We start from the raw sequence: 15100 nt of genomic DNA, 5'->3' as shown, positions 1-15100 counted from the left end.
GCTTGTTTGCAACATCTTTTATCATATTTTCCTTTTTAGTCTCTAGAAATTGTTTAAGCAAAGGGAGTGTGTGTGTTGGTAATAACTTGGTATTCTTAGGGCTAGTTTAGACATGATTTCAAATCATGTTTTGAAAACAGTTTTCGGAACCAGCTTCTCTATCTCCATTAGGTAGTGGTAATGTTTGCGTATATTCTACCCTCTCCAAACTTCACTTGTGAGATTTTACTCGGTATGTTGTTGTTGTTTTGAAATCGGTGATTTGAATTTGAAATTTTGTTTGAACATGCAATTAAAACCCTACAAGTTGTGAAAACTATCAGAATTTTCTCAATTCTAATACTTATCTTATCAAATGAGTAAACCGTGGTTCATAAACAAGATATTGGAATATCTAAGATACTGCATTGATTAGTCTCATATCTCCTTGTTCCTTTTATAAATATAAGTTTGCGTTTACAAACTTTCAAATGCACATCACTTTATAAAAGATTGTCAACAATAGTTTTAACTAGTTGTACTTTAATATAATCTTTTTAAATGGTACATACAACCTCTTCACCCCATGCATGTGCCTTTTTTTTTTTACCTAATTTAAATGTTGAGTCTTCTTTTACTAAATATAAACTTATGAATCAAATTTTACATTAAAAAAATAATTGAAATCACAATTTCAAATTTCAAATCCTACTTCTTGAAGGATTTAGTATTTGAAATCATCATCTCAAATCACATCTCTAAATATTAATTTTATCTTAATTTCAAATCGCATGCCCAAACACCTACTAAATTTGTCCATTTTAAGTTGCAATGAGGACATTTCTTAAAGAATTGTTTGATAGGATATGTGGCATAATTTCACAATCATAAATCTTGACATAAGATTTGTGAAGCCAAACAAATCACATTATTAGGTATTATGGGCACACACATGAAGCATTGATAAATCATAAATATATTTTAATTATATGATCTCATACAAAATAATTATATACCATGTGTGAGGGATACTTGAGAGATATGTATAAATGATCATATATGCCAACTAAAATTAATAATTAATATGATCTCAAAAATAAAGATCTTGCATGTGTACAGAACATTTGAAAGATAGTATCTAGAAATTATATATGATCTCAAGTTTTTTTTTTAATTAAAGAAAAAAAACTTTGACAAGTTTTTGCACATAAATCTCAGTTTCTTTAGGTAAAAACGACAAAGTTGAAATTATATATGTCGAGAAAATAATATTTTGCAGTGTAATTAACACGACATAGTTTTTGAATTTAAGTTAATACTTAAATAGTATATTAATATAGTAAAAATGTTATAATCGAGAGACTATGAATAGATTAGACCATTCACTCGAATGAGTAATAATACTCGTAATGATTAACTTTATAAAGATTCTATTGAATTCCAATCATTCATAGAACTGGTTAGCAAAATTTCCAAACTTAAAAAGTCAACCGAATGAGTACTAATACTCGTAATGATTAACTTTATAAAGATTCTATTGAATTCCAACAGCTCGTAGAACTTGTCAACATAATTTCCAGTTGATCAAGAAGTTGGGAACGTTCCCTCGGCCTCTGACTTGCCTCTAGTTACTGAAAGTGAATTCATTTTCAATTATCCTATATATATATATAATTCCAAAATTAAAACAATTCAAACGATTGCCGTCATTATTATTTTTAGTCGAAAGGAATTTTTTTCTTCTACTCTAACCCTCTCCTCATGTCGTATATCCGCTCAACTCTTATATTTAAATCTTTTTATTTATTTGGACATGAATGAACCCGAACAGACTTTCGGCCCTATGGGTAACCAATTAAAAATATTTACACTACCTGCTCTTTGAACTCGAGAGGAACGCCATGTTCTCTAAAACCTAAAATAGATACTCTTAAAAAAATACAATGTTTAATTTAAACATATAATCATGATTAGTGGATAATTAATTGGTATTTTTTTTTCTAATTAATTAATAAAAGTTAGATATGAGTCATATGATTAGCAGTATTATTGGATCTGATTCCTTCCTACCTAACTAGCATAATTTTATCAAATGAAACAGAGAAATTATTATTTATACAAAAGGAATATAATATATGAAATTGCCATGAATAATTTTCACCTTATTCTGGAATTTTTTCCAATATAGAATTATTATAATTTTTTAAAATTTGAAAAACTACAAAATACTTTTTTCACTAATTTTTATTTTAAATCACTAATAAAAATTCAAATTCACTTTAAATTTGTATTCATATAATTATGTTCAAATATAATTTTGATTCTTAAATATTATTTTCGACTTAATTTTTTTTTTTTTTTTTTTAAATTTCACAATTTTTATATCGAAACGTCCATTAAATATTTGAGAAATGCATGTGCTTTTAGGATCTTATATAATTAATATACATCAACTGGTGGTTCAATTAGAACAACTGTGCGCATGTGCATGTTTGATCGTCGTTTTATGACCATGTCAAATGTATTTTATATATAAATATTAGTAAATGATTAATAAAATTTAAATAATAAAAGGGGAAGAATCAATTAAATAAAGTAATAATAAAAGTTAAAAGACAAAAAAAATTGGTTAATTCTAGTGGTGTTCTCATTTAGAAAATTGTGCTATATTTATATGAGTTTAGGTTTTAAGTATTGATCGACGGTATAAAAAATAGAGTAAATTTTAGGTTTAGCAAACATAAAAAATTATATTAGTGCTCTATAGTTATAGTATTGCTATTTGCGTTCGATAGCAAACATATGTAATTTGCTATGGGGCATCTCATTGTATAAATTGCAGGTAGACAACTCATTTGTATAAAAAGCGCATCGATTGTATATGTATATCAGTTATATAATTGTATATATGTAACTATTATGTATATGAATCAATGATTGTGTTTGTATATCTGTATAAAATTTGAATTTGTATACAATTGAATCGAAGTAAAACATTTGTATATCAAATCTCTCTTTCTCTCGCTTTATACAACACAAATTATACATTGTATTTTATATAATTTGTGTTTGTATAAAGCGAGAAAGAGAGAAAGACAAGAGAGAACTGGACAGAGAAAGATTTGTATCGTATAATTATAAGTGTATAGGACGAAAGAGATATGTATTTGTATTTGTATATACAATTTTATCTCTCTTTATACAAACATAAACACAATTTATACATTTGAGTTTTTATAAAGTAAGGGAGGCGAGGGAGAGTAGCGAGCGAGATCACGGAGAGTGGCGAGCGAGATTTTTGGAGAGAGATGAATGACAAAGTGTTTGCTACGAATTAAAATTAAATGAAACTATGGTTATAACAATTATTTTGAATCAATAATTTGCTAGCTATTTTATACTCACAATTTTCCCTAAAAAGTATTTGCACATTAATCAAATTGTTTAAAAGTTCATTACATATAACTTAATTTGATGGTATTAGTTTATAACTTCTAAACGGTTAAATTACACTAATAATATATTAAAAAAATACTAATTCCTTTATCTTAAAATATTTGTCATATTTCGTTTGACTTTCAAATTAATCAAATTAGTTTTCGAGAAATGAAAAGTATCATATATTTAAGACGGGAAAATATATATTATCAGTGTATATAACTTAAATTGTGCGCTTAGCTTCTCCATACCCCCTCAACTATATATATATATTAGCTAGCTGCTGCCACTTAATTAATTAGTACTACACTCTAATCCTTTCTATATCATTAAATTAATTACTTTGAGAACTTGTTCATTATCAATAATAATGGCTGTTTATTATCCTCTTTCAACATTTTCCATTTTTTTTCTTCTTCTCATCTTCATAAGCTTGTGCTTCAATGAGAGTTTTGGTGATAATGGAGGCTGGCAAAGTGCTCATGCTACTCTTTATGGAGGGGGTGATGCATCTGGTACAATGGGTATGTCTTTTTTTCTTTTTTAGTTTTTTCACGCGATGTTCGGTATCTACATTGGAGTCTAACTATATATTTCAAATTTGCACCGTGTAAAGCTCCATTCGTGGGCAAACACTCTCTACCAAGAATTTTTACATATTCAGAGCTCGAACTTGAAACCTCTGATTAATGGAGGAGCAATTCCATCCACACCACAACCTTTGCTTTAAACATTAATTGTCTTATTTTATGATGGATTAAAATTTTTAGTCCTTCAACGAAATGCTGAGTTTCCCTAATTAATTACTACATCAACGAATTTTTTGTCTCAATTTATGCGATATTTTTTTTTTGTCAATTTCAACAAAAAAAATGACACAATTTTATGTTTAGTAATGCTGGATTATACATATTTTCATTCTTTCTTAAAGCTTTTGCTAAGTCAAATAACATCACATAAATTGAAACGGATGATGAAGTATTTATTATGCAACAAAGATTGTGAGTGGAGCGGTAAATACACCTCATGTTTGAATCCTTAAAATGGAATCACTTTTGATATGAAGTGGTATACCTCCAAAGTAGATCTATTTTTTTAAATCTCTCAACCAAACAATAAGTACTCCTAATTAGACGAGAGGGGTTGCTCGGATGATAAGCACCTCTCACTTCCAACCCGAAGGTTGCAAGTTCGAGTCACTAAGGGAGCAAAAGGGTGGGAGCTCCTAGGGAGGGTAAAAAAAAAAAAAAAGTACTCCTAATTACTAATTTGCAACAACATTATAGTAGAATGGTAAATACTTCTCCATTTCTAATTAAAGATATTGCATTCAAGTTTTAAAAATAGAGTCGTCTCTGATAAGAAGCAATCAGTCTCTCTACCCCTCAAAAAATAGAAATAACTTCTGCATACACTCCACCAGCCTCCTCCGATCCTACTTATGGAAACACTGAATATGTTATTGTTATGGTGTACAACTAGTGACTCAATACTCTATAAAGTCTTTGTAAATAGTACTAATGATTCAAAAAAAATATGCAGGGGGTGCTTGTGGTTATGGTAATTTAAACAGCCAAGGTTATGGTACAAACACTGCAGCATTAAGTACATCCTTATTCAATAATGGATTGACATGTGGTGCTTGCTACCAACTCAAATGCAACAATAATGATGCCAAATTGTGTCTTCCAGGAACAACAATTACTGTCACAGCAACAAATTTTTGTCCACCAAATCCATCATTACCTAACAACAATGGTGGTTGGTGCAATCCTCCTTTGCAACATTTTGATTTGGCACAACCTGCCTTCTTGAAAATTGCACAATATAAGGCTGGTATTGTCCCAATATCTTTCCAAAGGTAAACTTTGTTTTCCTTATTATGACATAGTTTGCATTTGACGGTATTTGACTGAGCACGATTTGGCTTGAATATATCGAAAGTAATATCAGTTATGTTATTAAACTTACGGAAAAATGTTTAAAATGTGTTTAAACTATGTGAAACTAAATAAAAATGTCCTTAGTTAGTAGTTTGGTCTAAGAATATCTAATATTATTACTTAATTGATGAAAATGTGCTTTTTTTCCTAATAAATATCTTATTTATTTTCTTTTTAAAACATATTTTATTCTGAATAATAATGTAAACTTTCATATCAAGGGAATTCCAACAAATCGTACGAGTAATGGTAAAATAAAATTAACAAGATTAAATAGTTATGGAATACAAAAATGTTATATTCTTGTTGAGATATAAACTATATATGATAGAGAAAATAACGCCATCCTATGGTGAAAATTGAAGTGATAACTATTTCTCCATTCTTATGTTTTGAATAAAAGTCCTAAGAATATCATTTTGGGTAGGAAATAGGAAATGCTCCTCTAATGCTCATTCTGGCACGACTTTGAATTAGTTGAATTTTCAAAAGGCATCAAACACCAAATGAGAAATCAAAAGAATATCGTATAGAATAAGAAACACTCCCTCAATGCTTAGCATTCTGAAGCGACTTTGAATTTATTAAATCTCAAGAGTATCAAACAGCAGATGAGAAACCAAAAAAATATCGCATATAGAATGGGAGAGAAGTAATACAAATGAAAGACACTTCTTGTTCAAGATAGTGCATATAAATATCACTAACTTGAACTTGATTGAATTCATATACTATACAAGATGTATATGTTATAAGTAATTTCTATTTATTGAGATGTGATTTTTTTTTTCATAGGGTACCTTGCATGAAGAAGGGAGGAATAAGATTTACAATAAATGGCCACTCTTATTATAACTTAGTTTTAGTGACTAATGTTGGTGGTGCTGGTGATGTTCATTCAGTTTCCATTAAAGGTTCTAAAAATGGATGGCAATTAATGTCAAGAAATTGGGGCCAAAATTGGCAAAGCAATGCATATCTCAATGGACAAAGTCTTTCATTTCAAGTGACAACAAGTGATGGAAGAACTATCACAAGCAACAATGCTGCCCCATCTAATTGGCAATTTGGACAAACTTTTGAAGGGGCTCAATTTTAGTTTTTCATCGTCGAAATAACGTCTACTGATCATTTTTCAGTCTCATGTAGTTTTAAATTTTACAGGTGAAACTTCATGATAATATTATAAATCTAGAGTTTTACCTGTAGAATTCAAAACTTACGTGATCATTGTTATTTTCATTATTAGAAAAAAGTGGTTATTTGTGAATTTTATCCTATTTCACCACTTAAAAAAAGGCCATGAGAAAAAGAGAAGGCATAAAGTATAATACATACTAATAGTGTACAAAATTGTATTGCTCCTGTTAGAAATAATAAATACCAATAGTGAGTGTGGTTTAGTAACCTAAAAAATAAGAGAAATAATCTATTGTACTTCTACTAGATTACAAGTTGCATTTATTATGTAAAAAAATGTTTTGTATCGACTCTCTATGTGATTTACAAATTGTATACGTAAATTATTAATTTCGTCTTTAAATTATTGACAGTCTTAAAAATATCTTTTATTTCACCAGTTAAATTTAGATATACCTCTGATCTGCCACATGACATAACAAGTGATCTCAATCTCTTGTAGAAACATGAAATTCTTAATAAAAAGTCGAGAGAAGTATTAAAATCTCCCTAAATTTGATGAAAGTTTAAAGGCATATTTCACTCATGTTGCAAGAACGGGAGTGTATTTAAGTTCAGTTAATCAAGTAAATAAATGTTTTAAGGCTGCTAATACTATGAAAATGAGATTAATAATTTGCGGCAAGTTCATTTTATGTAAAAGAAAAAGCTCAGAGCTTGTGTTAGAACTACGAATACAAATATATCATTACAATGCTTGTGATGAGATTGTTCAATTTCACATAGTTTAACGATATTTCGGATACATATTTTTCCTTCAAATATTTTCACACTATCGACTCCAAAGTCAAAAGTGACAATCGTAGACAAATGAGGCCTCCTTCTGCAACTTATCACAAACTCTGTTCAACGCTCTTACGATATCTTCCTTCCCTTAATACCCCTCGAAACTTCCAAAGCTCACACTTTCAGTCCTCCAGAAACTTCTACACACTGAACCCTACTACTGCCATTCACACTTTCATCAGGCCCATTTCCGTCATTTCTATTAGTCCTCCGCAGTTGATCGCCGTCGTACGGGGCAGAAGATCGAGTATCGTCGGCGTTTCAACCATGGCCAGCGGCGGAGAAAATTCAGTTACGTTTCAGTTAACTCCGTCGAGCTTGTTGAAGATTCAGAAAGGTGATATTACTCGCTGGTCCATAGATGGATCCTCTGACGCTATTGTAAGTATCATGTATCTATGCCTAATGTCTTCATATATGCGTTTGGATTTTAGCTGAATCATTTCTAGTTTGAATTTTTCAATGTGTATTACTATATGTTGCTGCACTTGTTTTGTATTTTGCTATTTTGCTGTCTTATTTTCTCACAATCCTGCTGCGGATACTGTTATGAACCCATGTGCACTGTCTGATTCAAAACTATATGAGTATCTTATTGATATTCAACCAAAGTGCAAACTGATGTGGCTTTTGTTTGATAAATTGGTGGATTTAGTTTTTCAGTTTTCAGAAAGTTTTGTTTGTTTGTAGAGTTTTTTAAAAAAAAGGAACTTCTTTGGTTTCAATTTGTGTGAAAGAAGTACTTTTGGAACTTGCGATCTTAAACATATCATTACATTTATGTGGTTATAGGACTTTTGAATCTTGTCGTCTTAAATATATCATAACCAGAGGCGGACCCAAGATTTTTAGTTTTTGGGTTCTGGAATACAATTCTTTTTGCTTATTGGGTTTTGAATTGATTATTTATTCATATTAAATGAAATTTTAATGCAAATGAAGGGTTTGAACCTAAGCTACTGGGTTCTTCAGAACCTGTAACCACAGTGCTGGCTCTGCCCTTGTTCATAACATTTGTGTAATTATAAAAGCTTGTCAGTGTATTTAATATGGGAATTAAACTATTGAAAGCTTGTTAGAGATGTATTCTTTCATACAGATAGGAAAACTCTCTAAGGAGTAACTTTTCAACAGTTCAAATAAAGTCTTGGTGGAAGTAGAGTCGCCCTGACTAAATTATAACCCTTGAGAACAATGGTGATCTCTAGCAAGGGTGTTGTTATAAGGCCAACAGTTTTGTTAGGTTATTTAGGTTGTTAGCTCATATCATTTGGGAGCAGTTACTACCACCTACCTAAGTTTTAGCTTGTAAATCTGTTTTGTCTAAATATATTCTATGTGCATTTTGTATGGCTGTGAAGAACTACAATGCTTTCTCTCTTTCTAATACAACAAAATATACCTAGTGTGTCTCCACAAAGTGGGGTCTAGAGAGGGTAGAGTATACGCAGGCCTTACCTCTACCTTAGAGGTGAGGTAGAGAGGTAGAGAGGTTGTTTCTGATAGACCCTCGGCTCTAGACAAAAACAGACTGGAATTAGACGTAATGGAAGTACAAGAGACAATAGGTAGTAACAAAACAACAGATAATAGCAGAACTAGCAGAACTAGCAGAACTGTACTATAACCAAATAATACGACAATCAAACTACACAAAACAACAGAAAGGCTTTCCCTCTTTCTACACTCTGTCTTTTTCTCATTTGACTTCAACTTCTCAAGCTCTGCTCCTGGGGTTCAGTTTTCCAAATTCTCGAGTACCTTCCAATATTCTTGATCTTGGTAACCTAGAGCAGAACAAAGACAGAGAATTCATATAGTCAATTCAACAAATTTGGGTTTGAGTGATTGATTAGACACTGGGCTGGCTCTATGTTGAAAAACGAAACTGAATATCTAACAGCCTGAATGATTTGGAGATCAGGAGAATAACAGAATTCTATAGCTCAGTAGCAAGATTCAACAATCTCACTGAAGAAGTGGACAGACTAGAATGGAACAGAAACAGTAAGGGAATTTTTTCTGTCAACTCTGCATACAGGGAGCTAAATGTAGGAGTGGTGAAGGAAAGAGATTGGCCTTGGAAGATGATATGGAAACCAAAAATTCCCTACAAAGTTAACTGTTTCATCTGGCTTTTGGCCAAAGAAGCAGTGTTAACTCATGATAATCTGAACAAAAGGGGTCACCAACTAACTGCTAGGTGTTTTTTATGTGGGGAACAAGCTGAGACAATCAACCATCTTTTTTTGCACTGCAAATGGACATACCAGCTTTGGAGGATGTTCATCAGTCTAAAAGGGATTAGTTGGGTGAAACCTGGAAGCATTGCAGACGTTCTAAGATGCTGGAATATGGATGGTAATGTGAGCAAGAAGGAAGAAAGATGGAATATCATCCCGACATGCATTTGGTGGTCAATTTGGATTGAGAGGAGCAAAAGGTGCTTTGAGGGGACTCGGAACAACATTCAGAATCTTAAAATGAATTGTTTAGGCCTTTTTTATTTTTGGTGTGAGCAAAAACTATTAGCTCAAACAGAAGATATTTGTGATGTTTTAAACTTTTTGCAAGGCACAGAATTGAATTACAAGTTGTAAGTTGTAATACTTTTGAAGGGGAACTACACTTTGGTTGTAGTATACCTGTGGATATATAGAAGTAAAGTTAACATTATAAAATAAATAAATATCTAACAGCTTTGAATCTTTTGTCGGATTGGTTTTATACATTAATGTCGAAGCTGGAATGGTCTAACTTGTTCTGGTACCAGCTGTTGTTTTAAGGCATCAAGAAGATGCTTAACAAAAAATTGTCATGAAAAAGGGGAGTGTCTGCTCATGTACAAAAGCTAGGCTACAACTAAGGAGCAGACACAATCCATAGGAGTTCACAGTAGATACAGGCCCCCAATTGAGCGGTACCACTTACCAGCAGTCAATGTATTTCTACGTGCCATGTGCTTGTGCCTGACTTTGAAATGAAATCAAATGCTGCTAAGTTTCCGAAGAGCCTTTGCTTTGAAGTGTATAATATGTTACAATGTTTAAGTCTTTGACTGTATTCTTATATGTTTTGTTTCTTAGAGAAATTTAATCATTCATTGAGGAAAAGTTGAAGATCAGATAATGAAACAAAGCCGGTTGGCGCTATATCAACAGCTTACCTAACTGAATAATAATAACTTTAACTTTGTACTCAGCTTGACTTCAGATTTACTTGTTTGTAAATTTCAGAAGTACTTTGGATTCATTTGTGAACTATAAACAACTTCAAGCATAATAAAAGAGGAATATAGAACCCCTATGTATTTTCAAGAAATAAAATGTCCAACATACCTTCTCTATTAATGCTGATGATAATTTCAGTTCTGCTTATGATCCTCCTTTGGGGCTTATGATATATTTGATTCTGTCTATCCTTCTCGATATTGTGGTGTTTGGTTATGGCCTTCATCTTTGCACCATTTTTATACAGGTCAATCCTGCGAATGAGAGAATGTTGGGTGGTGGTGGTGCTGATGGAGGTAATTCTCTAATTTACTGCTGAAGTGCTGCTTATTTTCCATGATCTATGTAGTCTAATTTCAATTTTTCCAATTTCTAGCCATACATCGGGCTGCTGGTCCAGAATTACGAGATGCATGCTATAAAGTACGAGAGGTACATCCTGGAGTTCGCTGCCCAACAGGAGAAGCAAGGATTACCCCGTATGTGCTCAGTCTTTGGCTTCATAATACATTAGAACGATAGGTTTTTGTAGTATGTTGTCAGTAAAATTACATTGTGGTGGGAAAATATTGCAGAGGTTTCAGATTGCCAGCTTCTCATGTAATCCACACTGTTGGACCAGTATATGATGCTAACCCAAATCCTAAAGCCTCTTTGACAAATGCATATAGGTTTGTGAATGATTGTTTAATATTACTCGTAAATTGGTTTTGCTGTCATACCTTATTTGATTCTCTTTTCCGTTAATTATACTGCAGAAATAGCCTGCGTGTGGCTAAAGAGAACAACATTCAGTATATTGCTTTTCCTGCCATATCATGTGGGGTCTTTGGGTGAGTTCACATGGATTAACCATGCATTTCAAGTTTATAGGATTAACAATGCATTTCATGTTTATAGGAACAACATTCAGTATATTGTTTCATTGTGTGTCATGCACTAAATTCTGCACAAATAAGTTTCTCTATCCTGGTGATTTACATTGAATGAGAAAAATCGGTTAATAGTCCTCAGTTCTAGTATATCAAAGAAAACTAACCTCTAAAATACAACCATGTTTACACCTTTCTTAGGCTACTGGCTTTTAAATATTGCCGGATGGTGCATATAATCATTTCGAACTTCCATTTTAAGAGTTCTACCTGTGCTAACTTGTTTGCATGTTAGTGAGCTAGGAAATAAGATTTGTAGTTGATCACCTTTTAGGAACAATGTATAATCTTACCTGCTATGGACGGTTGCCCCTGCTTAATCTTCATTTTTTTGTACTTAAACAGATATCCTTATGATGAAGCTGCCACTGTCGCTATATCTACTGTCAAAGAATTTGGCAGTGACCTCAAAGAGGTATGATTATTATCTGCTTATGATTTTGGTTGCTCAGAACTTGATTGCCAATATAGGTGACATATTTGTTGAGACTATAATATACTTCATAGTTCATAGTGTTCTTATCTTATGTTGGTGAAATTGTTCGCCTGAAGCTGAAATATTGATAATGGTAGATGTGGCTCCACAGTTGGTGATAGTATGTTGGCATCTTGTTTCTAGTTTTCTCTTTTAGTTTTCCTATTTGCTGATAAATATCGACAGAAAATTACGTGCGTCTAGATAGTACCCAAGGAAGTGATTGTATATAATGAATTGTAAAGGTTCTAGTGAAAAGCCCCCCTTGGTGGTGTCTATTGGCATGTTTTTCTGGAGGATTGAACTTGTTGAAATTCATGGAATCCTATTGTATGTCCTTTACTGCATAATTCTCTGATTGAGATGAACTACTTAATAACTAATCGAAGCATAATGTTCATAGTGTTAACATTTAAATGTCATGTAGTATGAGTTATCTCTGGCAACTTCAACGCTATTATTTCCCGTGTACCAGACTTGACAACTAGCAATGTAAAAGAGCCATATTTAACTGTTGAAACACTGCAATTGCTTGAATAGCTATCCTGGTTGTTCTTAGTACTATTACTTTGATCATGACATGTCTTCGAAAAAGTTGTCTGAAATCACCTGATATCATTTTTAGATGTACTTGCTTAGGGATTTTTTGAGTTTCACTGGTAGGTGAAGGAATTCCCGGTGGGGGTTGGATATTTAGAATACCTCTTAGTTTGAAGTCAAGATGTTTACATAGAATTTATACTTTTTCTTCTCTTCTTTTCTGGCACACATATTTTTTGTTGTTGAGGAAGGTAACAACATCATCTTTCATTATCACAAAGGTTGTGCATAAACCATAGTGTTACATTTCAATAGAAACAAAATAATCTCCTTGCTCTTCTTACAAGGATTCTATGATATTTCTGTGAGATTCAGCATCATCTAGGAGATGATCTTTGCATAAAAAAATAAAATAAAGACCGACAGTTCATCTTGACTTTCTCGACAGAGCTGTGGGTTCCTTCAAAGCATCTTGTGTTTCTCTCCTTCCACACAATCCACCATACTCAAGCAGGTATTATTTGCCACCATTTTTCTGTCTAGCAGTACCTACAGTGTCATTCAAGCATGCCAACTGCTCTCTATTCTTTGGCATAGCCCACCTGATTCGTTTAAATGTTAGTTGCCAAATCTAGCTGGTAACTCTTTTTATTATGACCAAGAAATCTGTTTAGAGCCAACCCCTTGGGCCAACCGTAGCCTACGAAACTGGGGCATGATGGGCGCGCCCCTTTATCCTTCTCCTAAACGCAGGGCTCAAACCGTGGCATAAGACATAAATTTCTCAATTTTTCCCAATTGAGCTAACCTCAGGGGCCAACGCTGGTCTATAAGTTCAGTGTTGGAAGAGATGATTTATGCTGTTCGATTTTTTTTCATACAAGAAAACATTTAGAACACAGCTGCAACCCTCTTCCTCAATAAATTTTCTAGTGTTAAGCATGCTTCTTAGCTACTAGCCAAGAAAAACATGCCATCTTGCAAGGTATCTTTACTTCCCATATTCCCTTCCGATGTCATTTGAACCCTGTTCACTGTGATTGAGTATTGCATTCTATGTGATACATCCTTCCACCCGCAAATGATTTTTAATGCTATTCAAATTTAAACTGATAAGCTCGTTTCTTTAAATGCAACGGTGTTGTTAAAACCATATTTGTTCTAAAATAGAATGTATATCTTTGCTTTTAGCATCAGTACATTTTTCTTTGCTTAACATCAGGTCCCGACTGTTAGGCTGAGTGCTGACTACAATTGTGTCCTCTTACATTTGTCATAATTGCAGGTACACTTTGTGCTGTTTTCAGATGAAATTTATGATGCATGGGTGACAGCAGCGAATGAACAGTTGAATTAATTATGAGTATCTGGAAGATGAAGGTTGCGGCGTTGGACATCAGTGAAGTATAACGACATACTCAGATATTGAAATGTCAAAATATAAGATTCTGCTGAATAAACATATTGGAAAAATCACGCCACACATCTATTTAAGGATTAATATTACAACTTTAAATCTACTTCTTAAATATTACTACTTGTAACATTTTAGTTACAAGCATTAACAAATCATTTTTAATTTATAAGTTAGTTAATTACATTTTATTAACTATTATTCTTTTTATAATTATATTATAATTAATAGGTGAGAGAAATAACATTAATATGAGAGAATCAATGGTAATTATCTATTACACATTTTTAGGCATTTTTTATTTTTTTATCTAATATTTAAATGGAATAATTACTTGGGTGAATTCATTTTAAAAAATAATTACTTATTTTAAATATACTCTCTATTTATTACCATTTATAACAATATATAACAATACTATGTATTTTATTAGATTTTTGTTTTTTGTCTCGCCTCTTTCTCCATTTTATCTGTTCCCTCTCTCTTTTTTTTTGCCTCGTGCAAGGTGTCAATTTTTTAATATTATAATTGGAAGATCCACAATATTCAGCCATACATTCAGTTTGTTATGCCTCCAAAAGAGAGAATAAATTCCTGAGTTCATTCTTTCTCTATTTGTCCCTGGAAATTAAGTTGTCAACCACTATAATTTTTGAGCTTATGTTCTTAATGAATAAAATATGTATTATACATGTCTTATAAATTGAAAGTAAACCAATATGGTCAAATTAATCATTTTTTTGTTCCGAAGCATCACCAATAAACTACAAAATGAATTAAACTTGAATTAAAAATGTATTATACACCTATTAAAATTGAATTAGAAGAGAAATAAACACGAATACAAAATGTAGCAAATGAATGAGCAGTCAATGATTCGTAGACTGAATAAAACGTGTATCGATAATTAATTAGACAAGTAATTTAATCATAACAAATGAAGAAACATAATAAACTGTCAAATGAATTAAACTTGAATTAAAATGCATTACACACATATTAAAGTTGAATTAAACATGAATTGAAAATGTAGCAAACAAAAGAACATTATGTGATATGTAAACTGAATAAAACTTGTATCAATAATTAATTAGACAAGTAATTTAATCGTAACAAATGAAGAAACATAATAAATTGCCAAATGAATTAAACTTGAATTAAAA

At 32.0% G+C, this 15100-nt stretch overlaps 2 protein-coding genes across 3 annotated transcripts; both read left to right on the top strand.

The window, feature by feature from the left end:
- Positions 1–3773: 3773 nt before the first annotated feature.
- LOC102589863 (expansin-A8-like) lies at positions 3774–6528 on the top strand. Its single transcript, XM_006365286.2, has 3 exons — positions 3774–3941; positions 4960–5278; positions 6156–6528. Exons 1-3 carry the CDS (start codon positions 3788–3790, stop codon positions 6457–6459), a joined length of 777 nt encoding a protein of 258 aa, XP_006365348.1. The 5' UTR covers positions 3774–3787; the 3' UTR covers positions 6460–6528.
- A 788-nt stretch (positions 6529–7316) lies between these two features.
- LOC102583280 (macro domain-containing protein VPA0103) lies at positions 7317–14128 on the top strand. 2 transcript variants are annotated; one of them, XM_015304383.1, is made up of 7 exons: positions 7317–7727; positions 10824–10872; positions 10953–11055; positions 11152–11247; positions 11335–11409; positions 11854–11923; positions 12972–13160. In XM_015304383.1, exons 1-7 carry the CDS (start codon positions 7371–7373, stop codon positions 13143–13145), a joined length of 924 nt encoding a protein of 307 aa, XP_015159869.1. In that variant the 5' UTR covers positions 7317–7370; the 3' UTR covers positions 13146–13160. The 2 variants fall into 2 exon arrangements, with proteins under 2 accessions (XP_015159869.1, XP_006365328.1); XM_006365266.2 differs by lacking the exon at positions 12972–13160 and adding an exon at positions 13809–14128 and having other exon boundaries at positions 7322–7727.
- The last annotated feature ends 972 nt before the right edge of the window (positions 14129–15100 follow it).

The sequence above is a fragment of the Solanum tuberosum genome, unplaced genomic scaffold (genome assembly GCF_000226075.1).
Source record: "Solanum tuberosum cultivar DM 1-3 516 R44 unplaced genomic scaffold, SolTub_3.0 scf00543, whole genome shotgun sequence".
Classification (NCBI taxonomy): Eukaryota; Viridiplantae; Streptophyta; class Magnoliopsida; order Solanales; family Solanaceae; genus Solanum; species Solanum tuberosum.
The sequence above is the reverse complement of the archived record's forward strand: the minus strand, read 5'-3'. Positions and strand labels throughout refer to the sequence as shown.

Excerpts from the sequence above, each read along its gene's own strand:
- LOC102583280 (XM_015304383.1), top strand. The coding sequence starts at position 7,371 with ATGAGGCCTCCTTCTGCAACTTATCACAAACTCTGTTCAACGCTCTTA. Across the intron at positions 10,873-10,952 it reads TGGTGGTGGTGCTGATGGAG|CCATACATCGGGCTGCTGGT; the intron begins GTAATTCTCTAA and ends TCCAATTTCTAG. Across the intron at positions 11,248-11,334 it reads TCTTTGACAAATGCATATAG|AAATAGCCTGCGTGTGGCTA; the intron begins GTTTGTGAATGA and ends ATTATACTGCAG.
- LOC102589863 (XM_006365286.2), top strand. The coding sequence starts at position 3,788 with ATGGCTGTTTATTATCCTCTTTCAACATTTTCCATTTTTTTTCTTCTT. Across the intron at positions 3,942-4,959 it reads TGATGCATCTGGTACAATGG|GGGGTGCTTGTGGTTATGGT; the intron begins GTATGTCTTTTT and ends AAAAATATGCAG. Across the intron at positions 5,279-6,155 it reads GTCCCAATATCTTTCCAAAG|GGTACCTTGCATGAAGAAGG; the intron begins GTAAACTTTGTT and ends TTTTTTTCATAG.